At 39.8% G+C, this 25,217-nt stretch overlaps 3 protein-coding genes across 5 annotated transcripts in view; all 3 read left to right on the top strand.

The window, feature by feature from the left end:
* Positions 1-1,635, top strand: part of ddr2a (discoidin domain receptor tyrosine kinase 2a) — a 51,834-nt gene extending 50,199 nt beyond the window's left edge. For both annotated transcript variants that reach the window (XM_036570675.1, XM_036570674.1), the window contains exon 17: positions 755-1,635. In XM_036570675.1, coding sequence (XP_036426568.1) covers positions 755-886 — 132 coding nt within the window. In that variant the 3' untranslated portion in view covers positions 887-1,635. The remainder of the gene's footprint in view (positions 1-754) is intronic.
* A 4,641-nt stretch (positions 1,636-6,276) lies between these two features.
* hsd17b7 (hydroxysteroid (17-beta) dehydrogenase 7) lies at positions 6,277-12,729 on the top strand. Its single transcript, XM_036570673.1, has 9 exons — positions 6,277-6,363; positions 7,961-8,164; positions 8,662-8,754; positions 8,909-9,023; positions 10,013-10,207; positions 10,560-10,664; positions 10,782-10,838; positions 11,663-11,761; positions 11,976-12,729. Exons 1-9 carry the CDS (start codon positions 6,329-6,331, stop codon positions 12,081-12,083), a joined length of 1,011 nt encoding a protein of 336 aa, XP_036426566.1. The 5' UTR covers positions 6,277-6,328; the 3' UTR covers positions 12,084-12,729.
* A 3,971-nt stretch (positions 12,730-16,700) lies between these two features.
* Positions 16,701-25,055, top strand: serbp1a (SERPINE1 mRNA binding protein 1a). Of its 2 annotated transcripts, none has more exons than XM_036570671.1 (8): positions 16,701-17,066; positions 18,669-18,852; positions 21,342-21,482; positions 21,597-21,668; positions 22,022-22,096; positions 22,591-22,762; positions 23,223-23,414; positions 23,936-25,055. In XM_036570671.1, the coding sequence occupies exons 1-8, from the start codon at positions 16,811-16,813 to the stop codon at positions 23,993-23,995; spliced, it is 1,152 nt and encodes a 383-aa protein (XP_036426564.1). In that variant the 5' UTR covers positions 16,701-16,810; the 3' UTR covers positions 23,996-25,055. The 2 variants fall into 2 exon arrangements, with proteins under 2 accessions (XP_036426564.1, XP_036426565.1); XM_036570672.1 differs by having other exon boundaries at positions 16,702-17,066; positions 21,600-21,668.
* The last annotated feature ends 162 nt before the right edge of the window (positions 25,056-25,217 follow it).

The raw sequence follows: 25,217 nt of genomic DNA, 5'->3' as shown, positions 1-25,217 counted from the left end.
ACTGCATGACATCTAACATTTCTTCTACAATCAAAGGTATTAATAGGGAGGTTTTTACTGCAGTAACAGCCTATACTCCTTGCACTAGATGTTGGAACATTGCTGTAAGGATTTTAATTTACTACTATGATTTACTACGTAACTTCTCAATCCCTGATTTCTGTATTGGCTACATTGTAAATGAGGGTCTCCCCAGTGTACTTTGAGCTTAAATAAAGGTTAATTTATTGATTTGATTGCATTCAGTTACAAGAGCATTAGTGAAGTCTTGTACAGATGTTGGATGTTTAGTTCTGGATCACAAACGTCACTGCAATTCATCCCAAAGGTATTTGAGCTTCATCACTCCAGGAAATTAAGTTTGAATGCTGGGCGGGCTTTTTACCCTTCTAACCAATCCTTACCCCTGGCTCACAAGCTGTGCGATCCAGATATCAGAAAAAAGCAAAGTGTGTTTTTTCTGATATTTAAATCTGAAATTAACAGTTTATTCTGTGTACTTTACACATTTACATGTGTCAGACTTAAAGTCGCAGTAACAAACACAACTTATTTAATTATAAATTATTTAAAGGGATTTATAGAGCATGTGAAATGGTCATGTAAAAATAAATTAGTTGTTTTTGGTACATAAAACCACATGTAGCCAAATACAAAAAAGTGCACTTAAGGAAAAAAGAAATAAAAACAAGTAAAACATTGAATAGGAGCCCTTTAAAATATCTACCATTGATGAGTATATTCTCATTCCTAGATCTACTTGCCGCAGCCGCCCTTGTGTCCGGACCCCATCTACAAGCTCATGTTGAGTTGCTGGCACAGGAATGCCAAAGAGAGACCATCTTTCCAAGAGATCCATCGAATACTGCTGGAGTGCAAGCCGTAGTGTCTGCTCCTTTGCCAACCCCAGCACTGCCAGAGACGCTTTAGTGTGCCCACAGGACTCCAGACAACTACACACCCGCACATACACTAACACACACCTCCTTCCGCACAGTCTCATATAATGGTGTCCAGGATCATTCTACGTTCTGTTGTTCGGAACTGAAGAAAGTGAAGGCAAAGTGAAATATGTGGTATACAAGAACTTTGTCATCATTTTGAATGAGGCAAAATGCCTTTGGTTGGCACAAGGTAGAGGACAAAGAGGCTAAAGAAAATGTAGCAGTGAGTTCAGGCACTTTTTTAAAGGAAAAATAGCTTTGTATTTTTAAATATTTTATGCTTTTAACATTTGTTAACTCCTAGATAATAGTTCAAAACAATAGTGAAAACTTAGTGAAGCGTGATATAATTGCAAATATTATGTCTTTTCCAATGCGTTAAATTAGAAGACAGCTTGAATGTAAATAAGAGTTTTGATTTTCTTTTTAAATAATCCAGATTTTCATGAATCTTCACAACTGTTTTAACACTTGCGTCTCTTATTTTTATCTTCATCTCAGCCAGTTTTATTTTTTTTTAGTAAACTGAATAACCACTTTCAAATAAGTGGATAAAGCCCAAGCATGCATGGACCTAAACCTGTCATTATTAAAAAAAAATTGTTTAATGTTTAATATTTTAACATATTGACTAGACACTTTCCAAGGTTTATTAAAGGGGAATTCCACTGATTTTTGAAAAACCTCTGCGTAACTCAAATGTTAAGATGTAAACATCATTCAGAGTGTTTAATATAAAATAGTGCATTGATTGCTTTACAGTGATGGTGATAGGAACCAGGGGCCTTGATGTCTCCAATGCAAATATAGCTATTTTATTTATTATCCAAAATGGCCACTCCTGAGTTTTTATATGTTGATAATGGTTAAATAGTGGTGAATCTGAAAAAATTATATATTTATCTGCATACTATTTTGCCTCACAATGCCCTGCATGTACCTCTCCATCAAAAATGGTTTAATGGATGTTTTAGGCCAAAAGCTTATCTCAGTACTTCTAAAACAGGCATCAGGGAATGTATTTGTAACCATTTCATGTAATAATATTGTGAAACAGCTTTTAAGCGACTTTGGATATCTGGTTCCTATCCCCTCTGCTGTGGCTTGCCTATTGTTTCTACAACCCTGTTTCCAAAAGAAAGTTGGGACACTGTGCAGAATGTAAATAAAAACTGAATGCAATGATGTGTAAATCATTTAAACCCTACATTAAATTGAAAATAGTACAAAGACAACATATCAAATGTTGAAACTGAGAAATATTATGAAATATATGCCCAATAAATCCACAAATGCAAATTAAAACTTGCATAACCATATATAAAGCAGGATCTAAAAACACTGCTGCCTTCTCTGGGCCTGAGCTCATTTAAGATGGACTGAGGCGAAGTGGTAAAGTTTCCTGTGGTCCGACTACAATTTGAAATTGATTTTGGAAATCATGGATGCTGCGTCCTCCGGATTAAAGAGGAGAGAGATCATTCGACTTGCTATGAGCACACAGTTCAAAAGCCAGCATTCTTGATGGTATGGGGATGCATTAGTGCACATGGCATGGGTGACTTGCACATCTGTGAAGGCACCATTAATGCTGAACAATATATACAGGTTTTGGAGCAACATATGCTGCCATCCAGATGACGTCTTTTTCAGGGAAGGCCTAGCTTATTTCAGCAAGACGATGCTAAACCACATTCTGCATTCCTGTCATTCATTAAAAACATTTGGTGCATTATTAAATGAAAGATATGACAGACGAGACTCCAAACTGTTAAGCAGCTGAAATTCTATATTAAGCAAGAATTGGAAAATATTTCATTTCAAAACTACGGCAGTTGGCCTCCTCAGTTACCAAACCCTTACAGAGTGTTGTTAAAAGAGGGGGTGATACAACACAATGTCCCCGTCCCAAATTTTCAAAAAACAACATTTCTGAGTTCCAACATTTGATCTGTTGTCTTTGTATTATTTTCAAATAAACATAGGGTTAAAAAGATTTGCACATCATTGTATTCTGTTTTTTATTTACATGTAGCTCAGTGTTTTTGAAAACAGGATTGTAGAACGGAGCATTTCACATCAATCCACTCTGAATTACTTTGTTTACATCTTAACCATTTAATTATGCAGAAATTTTGAAAATTGGAGGAATTCCACTTTAATTCTTGAAACTATGTGACTTTGCAAGATCTACAGTAGTTTAATAATGCAAATAATTGTGTTAATATTTGTATGTTTTTTTATTTTATGTAGTTTTACTTTTTCTTCCTACTTCACATCTTGAAGGAAAACATTTAGTGGTTTCATGTGTGATATTCCGTTGTCCATTGGTTCAGTTTCTTGGATTCAAAAGTTGTCCTTGCACAAGTATGCACAAACAGCTACAGGCTTGATTCTCATTTTTGGGAATGACCAGCCAATGAATTCTCTGCATTCCGTCATAGCAGTCACTCAACTAGTAGTAGTGGTTATGAGTAGATTAAGTTGGGTGAAGATCAGTGTAGTCCGTTGTCAGTTCTAAGTCAGCTTATTTTTTCAATTGTGTATCAGTGTGCATTGTATCTTTTCTTCTGTTTGTGTCTTCTGTTTATCTTCTGTTTATGTGTTATTTTTGTGTATTGTATTTGAGCAAAGTGAAAACTATGCACTAAGCATAGCAAGTAATACCAAAATCATGTTACTCAAAAACATAGAAAAGGTCAAGATAAGCTGTTTTGCCTTTTTATTAACTTGGAGCTGTTACATATTTGGTATAAGCAATAAGTGTTTCTGAATTGCTGAAAGCCCATTTGGATAAATAGTGGATTTATAATGCTGAGATGGACTCACAGTAGGTTGTCATATGAGATGCCAAAAGTGCTGCACGTGCAAACTTCAGTGTGCTAATTGTATACCTGCTTACATAAGTATGTTGTTTATCATCTAGACCAGACATGTCAAACTGGATTCCTTCAGGCCACGGCTCTGTGGAGATGTCCAGCACGCCGAATTCAAATCATGAAGGCCTTGCTATTTAGCTGATGAGTTGAATCAGGTGTGTTTAATGAGGAAGATTGTGGAAGTCTGCAGTGCTGTGTCTCACCAAGCCTGGAGTTTGACATATGTGATCTAGACATAGGTTTGATTAATAGCCATTGACATAATCAGTGGCAGTGGTATTGTTGTAGGCTGAAATGTTTTGATGGTCTTTGGTGTTGTTAGTGAGACTTATATACATATAAAATCCAGAAAGGTAACTTTAACTGGTTGTCTGTTTAAGTCATTTTATGGTGAACGTCCTTGTGGCTGTTATCAGTTAACTTTGACCCATAGAGTGTTACAGCCTCTCTTGAGGCTCAGAGTTTGTTTGTAAAGTAGTAGTTATTTAATTGAATAAAGCATGTCATTGTATGTTAACATACCCAATAAGGTCTTTATTATTGCTTTTTATTAATTATATGAATCACCTTTCCTAAGCATTTTCCTTTGTTGCTGAACAGGAATACCAAAGTAAAATATCTCCTTAAAGGTGCAGTGTGTATGATTTAGTGGCATCTAGCTCCCTCACCCCTCCCTTTCCAAGTGTGTAGTAGAACCACTGGTGGCTGTCAGGTTTTCTGCTGTCACCTGTCCCGTTTTTGTTTTGTTTCTTTGATGGTAAGGATTCACTCTCCCTTGCTTTTTCTTGTGCTAAGTAAAAACAATGATTCTCTGTTTGTCAAAACGTGGGTTCTCAAACTTCTCACAACACAAAATGGGTAGCCAGCACCTGCAGCAACCACTGATGCATCTTCTTTCTATGTTTTCCACCTGGTGATATAGTGCCACCATCTCCCTAAGTCCAGTCACGTCACCCCGCTGCTGCACTCCCTTCACTGGCTTCCTGTAGCTGCACACATCAGATTTAAAACCCTGATGCTTGCCTACAAAGCCAAAAACAGACCAGTCCCTCCCTACTTGATGGAAATGGTCAAAACTCGAACTGTACCACGAGCCCTTCGAGCTTCGAGTACAGCTCGGCTTGACCCACCATCCTTCAAGACGTGTGGAAGACAAGCATCAAGACTTTTCTCTGTCCTGGCACCCAGGTGGTGGAACGAACTCCCACTGGCTGTCCGAACAGCAGAGTCTCTCGCTGCCTTCAAACGCAGACTGAAGACACATCTGTTTATATAGCACTTAAATGAGCACTGAATTAAGTATTGATTGTAATGTATTGTACTGCACTTACTGAAATGTATTGTATTGCACTGCACTGCACTGTGTTTAACTTTGTTCCCTTTTCTTTAGATATCAACATGGACTTTTGTTTCTAGCAGTATCTGAGCTCAGGACTGGCTTTCTCTCTAGCCTATTGGTAACTAGCAAAGACACTTTCTCTTGATAGACAAAGCACTTTTTGTAAGTCGCTCTGGATAAGAGCGTCTGCTAAATGCTGTAAATGTAAATGTAAATGTGAATGCAAGCTGCCACATCAGTGTAAAAACACGAAGAGCCAGCATTTGGTTTGTCCATTCTGGGCTTCTGTTGAAACATTGTGCCACAACATGGCAAACTCAGTTGGAAGAGGACCCGCTCCCTATGTAGATATGAAGGACTCATTTTAAGCTAAATAATGATTTGTAGTTACAGGTGATTATACACTAATGAAAGTATGGTTTTGTATACTATATTCCATTTCTGCTAATAGACGCCCCCCTAAATCTTACACACTGCACCTTTAAACAGCATTTTTGTTTTTCCCTTTGTAATTCCAGTGTGTTTAGTATGTTTTTCCCTTTGTAATTCCACAGTGTGTTTAGTATACTATTTTACTTTCCCTGTCTCTTTTGAAATTTACTGTAAGTCCTTTTCATTTCCTTTCATTTTGATTTTTCCTCCTTGAACAGAAATTCTTTACATAAGCAAAGTGTATATATGATAGTAAATGATCTTCCTGCTACTAAACAGCATGAATTTCTCACAGACAGCTGGACTCCTTCAAAGCATTTGTTTTATTATGTATGCAGGTATTAAGTTCCGAGTATGTATATTAATTTTAGTCTCTGCAGTCTTTGTAATATTTTTTTCTCTCACATGATTTCCTTCACCTGATGCCGAACTCAGTGCCTCGGGTGTGTTAGACTGAGACGTTGTAAGATGAAATAAAGTGAGGTGAGTCTGGGATTGGCTGACCGACTGCCCTCCTCCGCCACACCAGCCCTGGAGTCAAATTCCACCCTGCTGCTCGCGCTGGCCTGACTGTAGGACAACGCCATTGGCTAATGTAGTTCTTTCGTCAGACAGTGAATAGGTTTCATTGGCCGATGGCGTTATGACATCCAATCACACCATAGGGGCGGAGCCTGTGGCGGCAGCGGCCATGCTAACAGTGCAGAGCCGCCGTGAAACGGCTCAGTAGCGGGATGGGGAAAGTGGTGCTGGTGACCGGGGCGAACAGGTAAACAGCTCAGTCTGCTCTCGACATCTGTCTGTGTGATATGATTAATGCTGAGTTCGTTCAGATTGAGTCTGCTGATCAGGTGCTAAACTGTACGACACAACTTATTCTCACGCCTGTAAAACGTAAAGTATTTCCAGTTACAGTAAAGATCCACACACAAACAGATGGTTCCTCAAGGGTTCTTTAGTAAAGGAAATGGTTCTATATAGAACTATTTAATGCTTGACTGGTTCTTTATATGGTGAAATGGTTCTTCATATTGATGGTGAATGTGTACATAGCACCAAAAGGGGCTCTTCTCTTGTTACAAACTTAACATCTTAACCATGGAAGAACCTTTGTTGTGCCATACAGAACCAAAAATGTTCTGTATTGAACCATATATAACATACAGACCATCAATATGAAGAACCATTTCACCATGCACAGAAACATTTAAGCATGCAAGTGGCTCTATACAGAACTCATGGTTCTAAATACAACCACTCTCTTTACTGAAGAGCCCTTGAAGAACCATCTTTTTAAGAGTGTAGTTGGCCACTAAAAGTGTTACCTATAATGTTTCTTACCAGCGTATAAAATGGTTATGCAATATATAATATATATTCAGCTTCCAGTAATGCAGCTATGTCTATATTTCTTGATTACCCATTAGAGCGTTAGAAAAGTTTGACCAGTTTACAGTTTTTGTTTATGCACAATTCCCCTTTTTCACATTTTGTCCTTTTCAAAGGGCCCATGATTTTTAAAGGGGCATTCTGGCCTAAAACTATAGTTCAGTAGGTTATTTGTCATGTTACGAGGTATTCTGTTGCACAGCATTGTATCCCTCAGCCTCATGAATCTGACAGAATTGACAGTTTTTGTTTTTTTGTTTATCATTTTCATGTTTTCGTTCATCAGTGTTCTCTCACTACAGAAACCTGCATGCATAATGCAAGTCAGACAACCACTGGAAATCCCTGTGGTGTCAACCAGTCCTTACTGCTAGCCTAGATCTATGGGCTAGTAAATACAACAAAGCTAGCATTAATGTGATCCTTACCTCAGCTGTCAAATAAAACTGTGGAGAAAATAGTGATTCTATCTGTGTTCAGCATATTTTGAGGTAAGCTTTTCAGGTTAGCCGTCAGAGAAGAGAAGCCACACTGCAAGGTGTAAAGCTCCTATAGCCCGGTTACCTTGCTAACTTTCACTGTTGGCTTGTTGTCCTCTTCATCTGATGAGTCACTTCTGTCTGTTGTAGTGATCCATTCTCTCCATTGTAATTATGATTTGAAGACAGTTACATGGCTGATATTTGGCTTCCTAGCAGTAATGCTAGCTATACATTTGCGAGCTAACCAGATAATTTACATGTATAAATACGAATAAAACATGTTAAAAATGGCACACCGCCAGAAATTCCAACCCAGGGCTGTTTTTCGAAGTTCCTCCCACCTTCAAGATACATCATCAGAAGGGGGGTTTGCTAGTCTTTAAACCCAGAAAACACTGCTTCTTCTTCTTAAGTAGACTTCTGACACATTGTGACTGATTCCCTGTGGAAGTGCTATTTAGCTAATGCCCCATGTATGTGTGTGTTGTTGCACAGTGGCATCGGTCTTGCCCTCTGTGAGCGCCTCCTGAGCCACGATGCTCAGGTGCAGCTGTGTCTGGCCTGCAGGAATGGACAGAGGGCCGAAGCTGCCCGCCAGGCTCTGCTGGTCTCTCACCCCCAGGCCCACATATCCTTGGTTCAGCTAGATGTCGGAAGAATGCACTCTGTCCTCAAAGCTGCCCAGGAGGTCAGACAGAGGTAAAGTTTAGTCCAACTGTACTCTTTCAGTTCACTCACTCAAAAATGAATGAAGAGGGCTTTTTGTCTTACAAATTGAAAATATATGTACATCACACGTTCCCAACTCTGGTCCGCTACCCCTGCCCTGCTTGTTAACTAGTAGGTGTGTTCGATCAGAAAAATGTGCTGGGCTCTGTGCTCCAGGACCAGGGTTGGGAACCACTGGTCTACATTTGGTATTCCAGTGTATGTTGAGGTAAGTCTCTGTAGGCTGACTGAATGGAAATTTGTGACATAATTAATTTGTTTTGCTCTCTTTCTGGGGACATTGCCTTAAAAGTAGCTTAAGAAAGGCATCTCACTCTTTGGTGTAAAATTGTACCTCTAAATATGGTCATGAACTTTCGGCTGTGATCATCAGTCAAAATCTTTTTCATATACTATGTAATCAGTGCTTTCAACCAAATAAAAACAGTCTGAGGTCTTGTGAAATCAACGCTTATTCTTTTGAACAGGTACAACAGGCTGGACTACCTTTACCTCAATGCTGGAATCATGCCTAATCCACAGGTGGATCACAAAGCTTTCTACAGAGGCTTGTTTTCAGGGTACAGACCCAGCACTGTTTTCTTCTTATATAAATGTTGGTGCTGTTAATAGTACAGTATCACATACATGTCAGCTTCTATTCTTCCTTTTTCATGTGCATTAACTGTGCCCAGAAGAAAAAGGTCCACTCATCATTTTGTTATGTATTCACAGTAAGGCAGTCCACATGTTTTCTACGGGAGAGGGTCTCTTGACTCAGAAAGATGAGGTTACCTCTGATGGTCTACAACAAGTGTTTGCTACTAATCTCTTCGGTCATTTCATATTGGTGAGTAGTGAGCCAGAGGAGTGATCTACATGTCTTGTCAGAATCACCATTCAGAATCAAGAATGTGTCTTTTTTAAAACATTATGTTTCGCAAAAAGTAGACAGAATACCACTTTACACATCCACAACAGACAAGTATGAGATGCCCTAAAATCATATACACATATATACAAGTACAAACAGTAGATGCAGAATCATCCTCAAACAAACCTTCCACTGAAAGCTTTCAATGTCAACAGCTAATTTAAAACTTGTTTATGGTGAAGCATACTTAAATCAAATGGCACTCCGATTGGCTGATTTAAAGCTTCGTTCATGCTGATGCATGTATGGGATCTCAACTCATCCCATTTAAAAACTGGAGACAGAGTTCCAGAGCTGTTATTCTCCAGATGTCTTGTTGTGCAGGGCAAATACTGTGTCTCAGGTGAGCATTAAAGTTGCAGTAGTTGTGATGGGTCGTGTCAGCCTGTAGGACAGAAGTATCAGTTTTCTCCTGGCGCAGCAGCAGAACGAGAGGACCTTCAGGGTTTATGTTTCTGTCCTTGTCTTTTCTTCTCACACATGCTCCTTCTTTGTTCTGTTTTTTGTGTTTTGTTAAGAGTTACATTAGATATACTCTGCCTGTCAAATGTTTGGGATTGTGTTTAATAATTAAGTTTTCTGTGTCGGTCTGCAGTAAGTGAAAAAAACTGAACAGCTGATTAAAGTGCTACCTTGGGATAAATGCAAAGCTCCATGCATTTTTTATCTCCTTGTTGTGAGGTCAGCACTCATAGGCACTGGCTCATTCAGAAGAGCTGCAGAACTTGTTTCCTTCTGCCACAGTTTAGCTCATAATCTTTGTAGGAGCCAGATGTTTTACCGTGAAAAAATGAAAATCACATTGTTTGGTCGTGATGCACTACTGAATGCTGCCCTTACTCTCATGGGGTGATGTTTTTCTCTGCCATTTTCTTCTGCCCTTTACTCTGTCCCTCCTACCGCAGGTACGAGAGCTGGAGCCCTTGTTGTGCCGACCAGGCAGCAGCTCTCTGATCATCTGGACGTCGTCCAGCAACGCCCGCCGGTCAGCCTTCAGTCTGGATGACCCGCAGCACAAGCAAGGCAAGGAGCCCTACAGCTCCTCCAAATACGCCTCAGACCTGCTAAGCCTGGCCTTCAATCGCCACTACAACAGCAAGGTGACAACACTATAAGGCAGCTCAGTGACTCCACACAGATATATAGAAAGATATAATATCACAATACTTGAAGACTTTTTCACAATAAATGATACAGCATAACGGGCTGACATCAGCTACTTGCTACTATGCAGTTCATACAGTTATTATACACTGGTGGTTGGTCTCAAATACACTCAGAAAAGTGTAATGTGACATAACTTATCAAGATAATGATCATATATCATCATTTTGGCCACCTCTAGAGCAAATTACGCTCACAGTGCAATTTCAATGATTCCTAACTGAGAGTATGATATGACATATAAGCATCTTTAGTCATAACTACAGGTACTGATATTCTGTCCCTCAGGGAATGTATTCATCAGTGATCTGTCCTGGACTTGTGATGACTAACCTCACATATGGCATCCTACCGTCCTTCTTCTGGACTCTTATTATGCCCATAATGTGGTTGGTAAGTTTCCAGTATCTCTGTAATATGTATCCTTTTTGGCTGAACATCACATATACAGTCCTGACTTTGATTTTAATAAATAATGCTACTTATCTTTTTACCTTCTTATTTCTTTAGATTAGAATCTTCACCAACACTTTCACCCTCACATCTTATAACGGAGCTGAGGCTTTGGTATGTACAACTACACTATTTGGCCAAAAGTATGCGGACACCTGACCATCACACCTGTATAAGATTGTTGGACATCCCATTGCAAAACCATGGGCATTAATATGGAGTTGGCCCCTTTGCAACTGCCTCCAATCTAACAGCCTCCAATCTTCTGGGAATTCTTTCCACTAGATTTTAGAGTGTGTCTCTAGGAATGCATGTCCATTCTGTCAAAAGAACATTTGTGAGGTCAGGCACTGACGTTGAACGAAAAGGCCTGGCTCACAATCTATGTTTCAGTTCATCCCAAAGATTTTCACTAGGGTTAAGGACAGGGCTCTGTGCAGGCCACTGGAGTTCCTCTACACCAAACTAGTCAAACCATGTCTTTATGGACCTCGCTTTGGGCACAGGGGTACAGTCATGCTGGAAAAGAAAACAGCCTTCCCCAAAATGTTGCCATAAACTTGGAAGCATATAATTGTCTACAATGTCTTTGTATGCTGTAGCATTAACATTACCCTTCACTGGAACTAAGGGACCCAAACCCTGAAAAACACAACCAGCCCATTGTCCCTCCTCCACCAAACTTTAGTGCATTCCCTTGGCATTAGCCAAACACAGATTTGCCCATTAGACTGTCTGATAGTAAAGTGTCATTAATCACTCCAGATAACATGTTTCTACTGCACCAGAGTCCAGTGATTTGTATCAATCAAAGGTGGCATTTCATAGATGATATACAGTAAACCTTCAGGTACATTTGTCTGTGTCAGTTGCAGAAAACTTTTTGTGACTTTGTTACTGCATCAAGGTCTGCATTCATCTTTGATTTTGTATTCCAGTTTTGGCTGTTCAAGCAGAAACCTGAGGCACTGGATCCGATGGCCAAATACCACAGTTTAACCTCCGGTCTGGGAAACAACTACACCCTGCCTCACAAGGTCAGAGTCAGCATTAGCCCTTTTCTTTCAGGATCACGTCCCATTATAGTTACATTTTATAATGAAAAAAAATCAAATGTGACAGAATGTACCATTATAATAGATAGTCTCGACAAAAAAATGACTCATCTCAGAGTGAAATTACAATGCTGTTCTTCTTGCTTTATCCGGTTTGACATTTGGCAGTCCTGTCTTTTTGCTTGTGTATTTTTAGATGGATGTTGATGACACCATGGCAGAGACACTCTATGAGAAATTACTAGACCTCGAAGATGCTGTTCGGAAGAAACTGAAAAATGAGGATATTGGATGCACAGCATAAATCACCATAATGGAGGATGTGGAGGAGATTATAACATTCATGCCCACTTTATACTATACATGCTTTATAATAATGTCACCAGTGTTAAATTACTTTCTTCTATATTTAACCTGTGGTTATACCTCAATGTGAACTCCACAGAAACAAACACTGGTAATACTGGTTTTAAATGTGAGATGTACCGAATACCTTATTTGGACTTGGAGATGTATTAGACGTAACTGAAAAGCCTTTTTAGCAAGGATGCAATGACCTCAGAATATCAATAAATATAAAAATAATGTTCAAAACTGTCAAATTGTCAAAATTTGAAATTATACCATCCACCCATCAGCCTCTTAACCAAGGACCTATATGTAATTAAATATGTTTTCATAGTTTAAAAAAGCACTTTTAATGTTAGATGTATTCTGTTGCAGATGTGCCTTTGTATCCTTTGTATTTACTTGCTAATTCCATCCTAACTACTATCTGAGGACCATGTAAAGTTCTATAAACTGGTTATTACAATGTTCTATAAAACGAGTTAAATGTTTATTTGAGCACACTGATGAATTAAGATTCAGAAATAAGAGTGGTGCCTTGAGTGGTTTAAACTTGAACAAACGCTAAACATTCCAAGTAAAATAATCATTTTTTGAACTGACTCAGGTTTCTGATTATTTTGGTTGTCCCCCATGGCCTCATTTGGCAGCTGGTATAAAGATGATGTTGTCCTTTTGTGAGAGATGAGCCCAAATCAGATAGAGGACAGCTAGTGCTAGTGGATAGAGAGTCTGCTGGGTCATCACCTTCCAGTGGCTGACCACAGACAGAGCGTGCTCTCATGTCCTCTTTCTAATCCCTAATCCACTCTGCAGAGGGTTGATATGAGGCTGTTTTTTCACGGTTTAGGGTTTTGTCTACCTTTAGTTTTAGGATGTTATTTTTACACACTTAGAAAAGATGGTTCTTCAAGAGTTTGTTAGTAAAGGCAGTGGCTCCATTTAGAACCATGAGTTCTATGTAGACCCTTTTCATGGTTAAATGGTTCTTTGCATAGTGGAATGGTTCTTCAGATTGATGATAAATTGTGTTGTATATTGTTCTATATAGAACCTTTCTGAAAGTGGTTCTATATACCACTAAAAGGGTTCTGGTATTGTTACAATGTAACATTTTTGTGCTATACAGAACCATATACAACACATTCACCATCAATCTGAAGAGTCATTTCACCTCATGGTTTAACTCATGGTTCTAAATACAGCCATTGCTTTTACTAAAGAACACTTGAAGAACCATCTAAAGCCATACAACCTTGAAAACCCTGTTAAAGACACGCACAGGCCTTTAAAAAATGCAAAGGGCCAATTTGGTTCAGTTCCCAAAACAAATGCTTCTAGATTTGGTCTTACTAAACTTCTTAAAGAAGACTTACATCAATGACTGAAATTGTTCTGAACATTATTTACTGTCTTTATATCATCAAATAAAACAAGTGGATCTCTAAATGCTCTCTATTACTGCTAGACACTTGAGTCAGCAGCTAATATTTCTATGATGTAGCAGCAGCAGTGAAAAGAACAGAACAAAGCCCCAGTTAGATGGTTCTCTACTGTAAGAATAGCTTCAATATCCAGCCACAGGAGGAGGGAATCAGAAGATGAGGGTCACCTGAATAACAAAAATGATGATAATGATTAGTTAATCTGAATAATGAAAAGAGAAAAAAAATCAAACATCAAAATATGGACGCCAGTAATTGTCTCTTACCTCAGAATACGACTTTGTTTACAGTTTATCCTTCCATTTCGGTGACACTGCTGCAGCCTACAAAAGTCAAAGTGGGTTTGTGAGTCAATCCACATCATAAGAAGAGTTAATGTAACAGCTGTGAGAGGACTGCTCCAAAAACACTGGACTTCCACAAGCCTGGGCCCATGGTAGGTCAGTAGTGTGCGCTTCTCTCCAGTCTCTGGTCCTCTGTGTCTCTCCAGCGGAGTGAAAGAACTGTTCCATTGAAACTTCGTTGGTCTTCCCGGTGTCACTCTCACATTCTGGTGTGTCTTCGTCCTCTATCCCACTGAGCTTCGGATTACAGAAAGCCCACACCATCCCACAGAGGTAAACGAAAAACGTCGACATCACCAAGATCATCAGAGCATAGGACTCAATCATCGCTTCCGTAACGGCATGCGACATTTTGGGCAGTTTTATTCAGAGAATATGGCCGAGATGTGTTCGTGTCGAGGCTACAAAGCCACTCTCAGGTGAAGGGGAGAACGATGGCAAAAATGATCTGCAGAGGACAGGTACCGATGGTAACCTCGCGGATGAATCGTTTATAACGACTCTTTCAGGTGACTCGTTGGAATCGATTCGCAAATATGAACGAAGCGCAAGTGTTTTTTAATCAACGCCAAAAAACACAGCGCTGTGTATCTCAGCATTTTTAATCAGATTCTCATCGTCTGACACTTCCCATGTAATGAACACCTGCCAGGTTATCTAGTTTCCCTGTTACAACTACTCTGGCTGCACGTGCGTGATCATGGCAGAGCCTCGTTTGGGATAAAGAGCGCATGCGCGTTACAGTCCCGCTCCTAGACCTCATTAAAGGCGAATTCCACCAATTCTTCAAAATTCTTCAGAATAATTCAATTCTTGAGATGTAAACAGAGTCACTCAGAGTGTTTTTTTATGTGAAATGGTTCGTTTGTAGGGAAACTTGCCGACCCATATTTCTTTACAGCGGTGGTGATTCGAACCAGGGCTCACGATGTCTACGCAAATATACACAACTATAGCCATTTTATATACTATCCAAAACCACCAGTGAACCTGCATGTGCTGTGTGAGTATGTAAACCTATAAACAGAATGACAATGTCAAGGTGGGTTAGTGGAGGGAAAGATTAAATTGGAGGAGCCTACAAAACTTGTTTGGATCTCAGTGCTCTTCCAGAACAAAAAGGCAAAATTATTTATTAATTAAAAAAAAAAAAGAAAGTTTAAAATAATCTGTTTGGGACATTTGAATTAAATTGAACTTCCTTATTAAAAAGTACAGTGTTATTCTGAGGATTTACTGTTTTGGAGACTTTCCATAAATATCAGTGCATATTGTCTTAATGTGTTATTTGTTGCTTGTACTTTGCTCATGATAACATTTATAGAACATTGCAGAACTTCTGACGTTCAGTCCTTGGTCTGTCTTTGGAGTCAGTACACATAAACCAACACAAAGAGCTGAATAAAAAGAACAGCAAACAGTTTGTAAACTAAAGGAAACATACAACGGGAACTGGTAATGATAAAGGGACTTAGAATTGTCCTTAGACTGTTGTTCTTAATAACCAGCAAACAAAATAAACTGAGGCAAAAATCGAAGAGGTTCATTATGAAACATGGTTGAAGTAGTGTCATGGCTTAGGCATGCATGAAAACCTCTGGAGCTGGTCACTCCTTATTTCTGGGATGGAGCCCATAGTACAAAACTTCACTACAAATTTTCTGAATGGAGCTTCACGCTACAGCAAGACAATGCCACAAAACTTTATGTTAGAGGGTAATTTTAATGATTCTTTATTAAAACCAAAGCTGGATAACTGTTTGTGTTGAATCAGAGTTTTAAAGAAACTTTAAAAAGGTGCATTGTTGAAATTTTCTTTGCAGCGCTAGTGAAAGAAGCCAGAAGCTGTGATGTCTACAACATCAATATAGACATTTAATTCGCTATCCGAAATGACCAGTGGAGCAACAACTGCCTTCTGAGTTACATACATGTATATACATAAAATTACATTTGCTTTTTTTTAAAATATACATTTTAAAAAAAAAAGCAAACTTTAAAATGTCTCAGGCCATCAGGCAGTGTTAATAACCATTCTGTGTAATAACTTTCTGAAACAGAGCTTCTAGAGAACGCCTCTAGAATGACGCTTTTCACATGAAACCACTCTGAATGCCTTTGTTCACAATTTAATTACGTAGAAATTTGAAAAAAAATCTATGGAATTCCCCTTTAAATCACCCAAAGAGTTAATCAAAGGGAACATGTGGACTCTTTTCCACTTTCCACTTGGTAAACAGGGGACTAAACTCAGAATGCCTTAAATAAAAAAAAAAACGAAAACTTCAAATAAAAAGAAATTAGACTTACCAAATACAATATATGATTGCGGAAATATGTCTATAGGAGGGGCAAACACTTGATGAAGGCTGCTTAATATATACAAAGTATTTGATCAAATGTCTCTGTTTATATACTTTTATAATAATATCAGTATTCCCATAAGAAACTGGGAGGGACTTTTGACTGTGCACTCCACCCATGCCCCATACAGACCTTAACTGATAAACACTCCTTAAGTCTCAATAAGGCCTTTACATTTTTAACTGCCATTGTAGTTCTGTAACCCTTAGAAAAGTTCACTACATAGGAACTGACGTCATTCACTGAGCCTTCTAAATTTATCTAAGCAAACATATTTTAATGATTGAACCACGTGGTCATTTTATTGTATTTAGTTTAGTTTATTTTATCTGTAAGTTTATTTTGTTGCTGCACGTGTCAAACGTTAGGACTACAAATCCCAAGCGTTACTAGGGCGCAGGTCCCGGATGTTTCCCACGCCGGAAGAGAAGCGAAAGTCTTTTCCCCAGCCATCTTGTGGCCTTTACAAGCGAGCAGCTCGCACCAAGCCTCGTAGAATCGGAGGAGAATCCTGCTGAAGGGGCGCCATCATGCCCGGACATCTGCAAGAAGGTTTCGGCTGCGTCGTAACCAATCGGTTCGACCAGCTATTTGATGATGAAGGGGATCCGTTCGAGTTGATAAAGCAGGCAGAAACCAAGAAGAAGGACGCGCCCGCTCCGGGTGCCGCCAAGAGCGCGGCTCAGGCAGCAAAGCAGCCCAAGAAAGAGTCCCAGAAAGACAGAAAAGCTCCACTTCCAGAGAAGAAAGAAGAGCCACAGGCACCTGTTTCCCTCAAGAAGGAAGGTGAGTGGGTTAGCACTTCACAAGTAATGTGGCGAAGCCCTCTTTTCACCAGCCTGAGCTCAGGGTGTGCAGGTTGCACCATGAGGTCACGCTTCCAGCGCTTCTGTGTTTGTAGCCTGACACAATAGAAACGCGCTTCTGCAGCCTGATTAACTCACTGATGTTCAGCTCTTAATGGCGCGCGCTGAACCTGTTGCTGCTGAATCCACCGAGGGCCTTTTCTCCATCATCGTGTTGTCATGCCTGAGAAGCAACTTCACAGCCACACTTGATGTGATTTGGACCTCAGTCGAGCTTCACGGAGGCTTTGCCTGCTCCGTCGCTTTGTTAACTCTTAAGGCGCGCTGTAATCAAAGTGAGCCCCGGCCGGTGGTGCTGGGTGCATTTTGCAGTTTAAAGCTGGAGCTCGTACTGGGATCCTGTTAGATGGCGGGGTTAGTTAGAGAGATAACCGCGATGTGAACAGGCGGAGACTAACTTAAGAGGCTGAAGGCAGCTTACCTTTCGCCAGCTTCTTGGACGAACTTTCCCGTTCAACCTTAAATGGTGCAGCAGTTACATTCTGCCCCCCGAGACGATATAATAACTGCTGCTCGATTTAAGGTGGAACGGGGAAATTAGAAGAAGAACCTGGCGAACGAGAATCTGACTTCAGCTTCGTGAAAACCTCGTGGCTGGAGAGGAGCAGTGAGGGGCTTGAACGTCAGACATGGAAGTTGCTCATTTTTTTTTCGTTTTTTCAGTTTCAGACCTTTATTAAGAGTGAGTAGATAACCTTAATAGCGAGATACATTTCCAAACGCAGTTTCTTCAGCTTTTATATCGTGCGAAGTTGAGGCGAGCGCCCTTGGCTAGCTGGCTAACTAGCTAGCTAAGTAGCTAGCTAGCTCCCTAATGGCAGCCTCAGCAGTGGAGCTCTAGCAGCGGGTTTAACTTTTTCTAAATCGTACTTGTTAAGCTCCACATAGAGCTGAAATGTTGATTCTCCGGGGGGAAATGCCTCAGCTTTCTTTGCTCAGAGCTTTTTAGTGTTGCCAGTGTTGTGGCTCGACTCTCAGGGCTCGCACATTTGGTGAAGGGAGGGAGGCCAGACAGGTGCAGCTCCACCGCACTGCTATTTTGGTAGGTGGACGGAGAATCAGGGTCAGCAGGCGGCGCCTTTCCAGGACCTGCACTGGTGCTACACCTTCAGTGGCCTTATTGAAGGTTTGACAGGTCTGTGACATTAGGTGTAGTTGTTAAAAAAAAACCTTTTTCCTAAGCATCCTGACCAAAAGGCTTTGATGAGCATGTGTCAAAGTTCTGAGATGTTCATGCATTTAAGCCACAGACCCCCAACCCACCCACCCCCTCCATGACCAAGATAAACGGATCAGAATGTTAATGTCCCTCATAATGCAGGTGGCTAGTAGGGGCCTTTTATAAATAACAATTAACAATAATAATAACAGTTTAATGATCATAATAATTTAATCTGTTGCGAACAGTAAGATGATGTGTGGGGAAAACCTTGTCCACACTGCTGCATTTAGATTCTTAAAGTAAAAAAGTTGTAATGTATTTGTGTCATGCTTGATCAAGTTACTTTTGTCTCTGTTTCAGGCATGAGGAGAATGGGCCGGCGGCCAGAGCAGCAAGGTCAGCAGGGCTCCCAGCAGCAGGGGGGTCAGGGCGAGGGTCGACCCCAGGCAGAAAGGCGGCCTGACAGGAGGCCCCCACGTGAGCGCCGGCCAGACAAACCTGCCGATGAGAAGCCAGCTGAGGGTGGAGAGTTCTCTGTGGAAAAGTGAGTAATGCAGAAAGACAGGTATTTTTGTTATTATGCAGAAACTGAAAAAAAAGTGTGCTAAGACCACTTTGTGAAACTGAAAGTGAAAATGTTAGGCCTGGACTGCTTTCTATATTTATAGTACAAATTCTAAGACTCATGAATTTCAGCTAGTCTTCATTTAATTTTTTAAAATTATAAACTGTGTTGCTGTTGAAGTTAATTATGTGCATCTAACAAGTGCAGTGGTGTTCAAAACAGACTAGCATCTGGTGTCTAGTATTAGTACCATGGTTTAGGGTAACATTTGATTTTAAGGATTTGGAAACATAACAGTAGGAATAAAATAACTTAATCTCCCGAAGCACAGACAGAGATGACTAGCCACCCATTTCATATAGTACACAGTTGTGGGTCTGTATGGGTCACCATTAGTGAATCTTAAAGCAGAGTGGTAAACAGGGTCTAGAGATTTCAGAGTAGTTGCAGATGTATATCTGTATATCACATAACCATAATGCAATAGCACTGCTTCAGCAGTCTTTTTCCTTGTGTGCATTGGGAAACATACTTTGTTTTGACACGGGAAGCCAAGTTTTTGCATCTGTTTACATGTAAGCTTGTTAACATGTTTAAAAGTGCATTTGTCGTTTAGCCATATCATTCTACTATTTTGTCCAAGATTGACAATTTTGAGGTGGGCCTATAGTTAAGATTTGAGGCATCACTTCCTTTGTGAAGTGGAATTACATAAGCTGATGTCCAGATACTGGGAATTCTGCTTGACAAAATAGATAAAAACTACATGCAGTGTGTTCTAAAATAATCAGGGTCGCAAGCCTCAGGAAAAAAGGGGGGTCCAAAATATCCTATCCTGTACTTCTTTTGTGTTGGTGTTATGGGTTTTAATTTGTGAGGAGAAAAAGGGTGAATTGTAAAGAGATTGTCTTACAGCAGGGGCTGTCTATTTCATTGAGAGGCGCTTCCATATTAGTATTATTAAATAAATGTTCGGCAGCTGTAAAGTGAGTATTAAATGCTTGACACTGCTCTCTCTGATCAGGAAGCTGAATTTGTAAATATCTAAAGATAGAATTCTGCTTTAGCTTTTCTAATATAGGATAGTAAGCCGTTAGTCTGCGTCACCTTTTCTTCTTGCCCAGGCTTTATTTCTTGTATTCGAGAGCCTGATTTTATTTTGCTTGTGTTTCTAATGCATCCGATTACAAAAACCAGGGTCAAAAACACCTATAGGAGTAATTTTGTCTGTTGGATAAAATTAAACCTATTAGTGTTGACTTAGTGGGGTCATGTAAGTTTCTGTTGGTTCTGTAATTAGTTGCGTTAGAGATTTCTACATGTATTCTTGAAGTGATCCGATGTGTTAGGTAACAAATTCAGATTAAAATCACCCAGAATCAGCATTTCTGAGCTGATGTATGGATTTAAAGTTCAGCTAAATCATCTACAGTATAAGAGGGAATGGAAGAAAGTCTGTAGATCCCTGCTACCACAAAACCTATTCTGTTCTCTGCACATTCTTAGGGCTAAAAACTCAATGTTTTCACTTGAATGATAGATTTGATGTAAATAGCCACTCAGCCACCTCTTGCTACTATCGACTCTGTATAGATTATAACTAGGTAGGGCTACTCCTGAGTTAGACACAGATTGCATTTAAAAACCAGTAGAAGTATCTTAATACCATTTCTGAAAGACACAGGTGTCCACTGAAGCTGCTTGAGAAATAGGTTCCCTAATTTTGGTATGAGGGACGATGCGTGCCACAGCATTCTGCACTCTCTGTATACTAGTAATGGAGTTCTTACATAAACCAGATAAGAGCATTACAGTAATCCAAACGAGCTGACACAAAAGCGTCTACAAGTTTCACCCAATTGGCACTATTTAGGATGTTGGGGATCTTGGGTATGTTCTTCAGGTGGTAAAATGCTGCTTTACGACCTTTCCTTATGATTTTTAAAATTGATGTTGCTGTCAAATAACTTATCGGTAATTACTGAAACAAATCAGTTGTAGGACTTCAATAACATTTAGAAGTGTCAGTCTGAAAATATTAATACTTCGTTTTCTAGTAGTAATTATTCAAAGATGAACAAATCTGTGCTAGAATCTGTTGCTCAAATATCCAAATTCTTGGTGTGCTCACCTCAAGAAGTGCAAAGATATGCCATAATGCAGATGTGGTTGGAAGTAAATATTCTCTTATTCTCTAGGCCAGGGGTGCACAGCTCTGGTCATGGAGGGCAGTTGTACAGCATAGTTTGGTGCTTTATCTACTCGAACACCTGATTACTCGTATGCTAATATTGTCAGGTTTAGTGGGTGTGTAAGAAACCTCCAAGCTGTGCTGGACACCAGAGCTGTGCACAGAATACTTGTAAAAGTATAGTACTGGTTTGTGCTTCATAATTTTCATAAACACTGTTTATGAATCAGTAAGACCTTGCATGCTAGCTCACTCTAACACCTCTCTCTCTTTTCAGGTCTGCTGGGGACAGGCCGTTCCGCGGTCGTGGAGGCGGCAGAGGAGGCCGTGGAGGACGGGGCAGAGGTGTTGGCCGAAGCGATGGATTTGATTTGCGTGGCAAACGTGAATTTGATAGACACAGTGGCAGCGATCGATCGTAAGTCATTCCAGTGCCTTTTACATGTCATTTTATGCTTTGCAGATTTGTGTTCCAGTGCAGCACTGGTGCATCTTTTAATATCTCAAAACTAAGTATGAATTTTTGTTTCAGCAGCCTGAAAGCAGAGGAAAAGCGAGGAGGAAGTGGATCTCACAACTGGGGCACTGTCAAGGATGAACTGAGGTCAGTGCAGCAGCTAATTCACATCCATATATACAGGGTTTGTGAAACCAATTGCAAAATCAGCTAGTATAAATGGATGTGCAACAGTGGAAGTACAAGGCTGATGTTCTCTGTAGTGTTCTCTGTAGGGTGTGTACTGGGATTTAGCACTTCTGCAGTTTAGCTGTTGTAGATGCTGGTATGTAATTTGAGGTAGTGTTGGAAAATGATTCATTTACATGTCCATGTCTGTGAACTTTTAATTATATACAAGCCATGATATGTTGCTGCAGAACAAGTGTTCGCCTGGTATTTCAGAAGATAATTCAAATATCCCAGTGCATTGTATGAATTTATCATTTTTCTCCTTTCAGCGAGCTTGACCAGTCAAATGTAACGGATGATGCCCATGAGGGAGAAGAGCACCCGCCTGCTGACTCTGAGAACAAGTGTGTATACATTTTGTATGAGCTTGATTTGTCTTTATGAACCTGCCATAATACACAGAATTGCTGAAGGGTTTTAAAAAGATCTTTTATTTAGTAGTGTGAAAGGTGTTTGGGAATTTTCCGTTTACCACCAACAGTGTTAGATAGAAATGAGTTCTGTCTAAAATAGGTCCAGATAATCTGTAATGAGTGTTTTTAACACATCACATTTTAATTGGACCCTTTTACACACTATCTTAACACAGGCGTTCATTACTTGCTAAGCTGAACATTTTGGAAGGGGGGGGAAACTTGTTAATGTAGGTTACAAAGTACTGTTGTAGCTCCTTACCTTTTTTGTACAGAAGGCATAATAACTGCTTGCGTGCATGTCATTGTGAAGTAGGTAGCGTTTATCAGTCAGGGCCTGTACTAATCTCACTAGAGCAAGGCTGTTATTATGTCTGTCTGGTTCATGATGCTCACTGTGACCTGTTGGTGTGATCCTGTCTCAGGGAGAATGAAGCTGAAGAGGTAAAAGAGGAAGGGCCTAAGGAGATGACTCTAGATGAATGGAAGGCCCAGCAGGACAAAGAGAGAGCCAAGGCTGACTTCAACATTCGCAAGGCCAACGAGGGAGCAGACTGGAAGAAAGGATACTTGCTGCATAAGTCCAAGGCCAAGGATGTATGTTTAGTTGTTGTCCTTAAATGTGAATGAGATTTCAACCCTTTGTGTGGTACAAGATTTAAAGTGAACAAAAGGAGTATGGGTTAGATAAGTCTGTGATGACAGCCCCCAAAGATAAATAGAGTTTTGCTTCAGAATAGCATTTTGTACTGAAAAAAATCTGTTTTAAACCTGAGCTGCATTCACTTATTTTGCCCATAGACTTATGCATGCAGTGGATTTGTTACTCACTTGAATTTATAGTAGTAGTGTGTGTTTTATGATAACTGGATTAAAAATTAATTTAAATGTTGTGAAGTCATGCTGGAAGAGGATGTTTTACGATCACATATAATAGTCATCTTTCTGACAGCAGTAAAATTCATTCGTATTAATAAGTGGTCGTCTAGTTATCAGAAAAAGGCTAGCATGTTTAACAAACTAAAATGAGATCCTTTTTCTTATTCCCATTCATCAGGCTCCTTCTGATGAAGCTTCTGGTGATCACCACTTCCGCAAACCAGCCAATGACATTACGACCCAGCTGGAGATTAACTTTGGGGACCTGGGCCGCCCTGGGCGTGGTCGCGGTGGACCTCGTGGAGGAAGAGGAGCCCGTGGGGGTGGGGGTGGAGCTGCCAGGCCGCCTCGTGAGCGCAGGCCAGATAAGGTAAGCTTCAGTGAGGGTATTTTAAGTGTGTGGACCAAAACTCTAGTCATTAACAATCCTTACACTGCAGGATGTTTTCCTGATACTGGTTAAGCTCTTAACACTAGACAGTGTAAAATAGAATTTCAGTTCAGTGACCACAATATAATTTTTTTTCCAAGACCAGTTTTTGTCTTTCATGGAAATCGGTCATGTATCATGGCCAGAGTGTATAATGAAGTTTGCAAGTACACTGAATTTAGACCATTTGAAGTGTCTATTGTCCATTTATGACAAACCCTGGAGGAAAGCATCTTAAAAATACATAAATATGTAGCTGCCATTAAGTTGTTTTGTGACACAAACTTGTTCTAGGTTAATGAATTTGATTCTCTGATGTAAAAGTACAGATGGAAAATTGGACTTTTCTGTAATTTTTCTGTTCTGTCACTGCATTTGGAACTTGTGCTTCATTCCAGACAGCCTTAATCATGTCTTTGTAAGATCTGTTGTATATGGGTTAATTTTTTTCCTCTTTTCAGGCAGGTGGAGTTTCGGCCCCCGATGTGGATGACCCGGAGGCTTTCCCGGCCCTGGCTTAAGCTCCCTGATGGGTAGCTATGATCAGCCATGCCACTGAGCCCCCTCCCTGGGCCCTTCGCTACGAGGCTTGCATGCTAATGGATCCTTCAGCAGATGAAATGATGGAAGACTGTCATCCATCCCATTCACCCCTGAGGACTGAATTTTACTTGTTTTAGAAAAAAAAGGAGAAAATCTTACAAAAAAAAGAAAGGACTTCTTGCTACTCAGAAGCAAATTATTGGTAGAGGTTTTGTATTCAGTATAAGGTAGCAGGGATGTTTTCATACAGTATTTTTTTCAGAGGTTATGCATTCTCCATGAATACTTTTTGTACTGCTGCTTGAAAATATGCGTTTCCAAAAACAGGTGTGAAGAGTACTTCAGTTAGCTTGTGGTGGCCCTTGGCTTGCTTTCTTCTTATGCCTTAGACACTCTCTTTAGGGATCACTTACAAGCGTATCTGCACAAAATACCGATCCGAGTATTTTGTTTTAAAAATGTTACTGCATTTTAGAGCAAGATTTGCGTTAAAGTTCTCAACGATTACACAATAGGCCTTTAACAGTTACAGATCTGAAATCTTGAATGAAGTAACAAGTGATTTGACTTGTAGCTTGATGCCAAAATCTTTGATTCTTCTACCTTCATCATAGCTATTGATAATCCTCTGAGAAATGTTTTCATAGCCCAAATGTGACTTTTGTTGAATGACCATTGTAAGAGTCAGGTTAGTGTACATTGACATCAGTGGCAGGTTACTTGCATTCATTCAATGCATTCATTTGTCACCACCTTTTAGGTTTTTAATAACTGTCAGGTTTACATTGTGCACTCCTGTTTACTGATACCAGTATAAATAAGTTCAAATTAATTTAATGCATCAGTCCTGTTTAGATTCAATTTTTCATTTTCTTTCTGCCCCGTAGCTTCTTGGAAACAGCACTACTGCATAGTTGTCCTGAAAGAAATACCAGTTGTTCAGTGTGGAACAACTGAGTGTTATGAAAATGTGTGAATTCTAACCCTGCTATTACTCAGACCTCTGTCCATAATTAAAAGATGGTCTATTCATATTGAGTTGTTGTGTGTGGACTTTAGTCACTTAAAATGTTTAACTTGTACTTAAAATGGGTATAAGGAAACTGCCCACCCACCAATGTTTCTCACTTGATTATTCCATTATTGAAAAACTGAAAATGAAAAACTGATATGGGTCAAACATCCTAAATTTGTGCTGTG

This window comes from Colossoma macropomum, unplaced genomic scaffold, assembly GCF_904425465.1.
Source record: "Colossoma macropomum unplaced genomic scaffold, Colossoma_macropomum, whole genome shotgun sequence".
NCBI classification, from domain to species: Eukaryota; Metazoa; Chordata; class Actinopteri; order Characiformes; family Serrasalmidae; genus Colossoma; species Colossoma macropomum.
Note: the sequence above shows the minus strand (reverse complement) of the source record. Positions and strands in the feature narration are given on the sequence as shown.

Excerpts from the sequence above, each read along its gene's own strand:
- hsd17b7 (XM_036570673.1), top strand. The coding sequence starts at position 6,329 with ATGGGGAAAGTGGTGCTGGTGACCGGGGCGAACAG. Across the intron at positions 9,024-10,012 it reads TCTTCGGTCATTTCATATTG|GTACGAGAGCTGGAGCCCTT; the intron begins GTGAGTAGTGAG and ends CTCCTACCGCAG. Across the intron at positions 10,839-11,662 it reads ATAACGGAGCTGAGGCTTTG|TTTTGGCTGTTCAAGCAGAA; the intron begins GTATGTACAACT and ends TTTGTATTCCAG.
- serbp1a (XM_036570671.1), top strand. The coding sequence starts at position 16,811 with ATGCCCGGACATCTGCAAGAAGGTTTCGGCTGCGTCGTAACCAATCGG. Across the intron at positions 18,853-21,341 it reads GGAGAGTTCTCTGTGGAAAA|GTCTGCTGGGGACAGGCCGT; the intron begins GTGAGTAATGCA and ends CTCTCTTTTCAG. Across the intron at positions 22,763-23,222 it reads ATAAGTCCAAGGCCAAGGAT|GCTCCTTCTGATGAAGCTTC; the intron begins GTATGTTTAGTT and ends CCCATTCATCAG.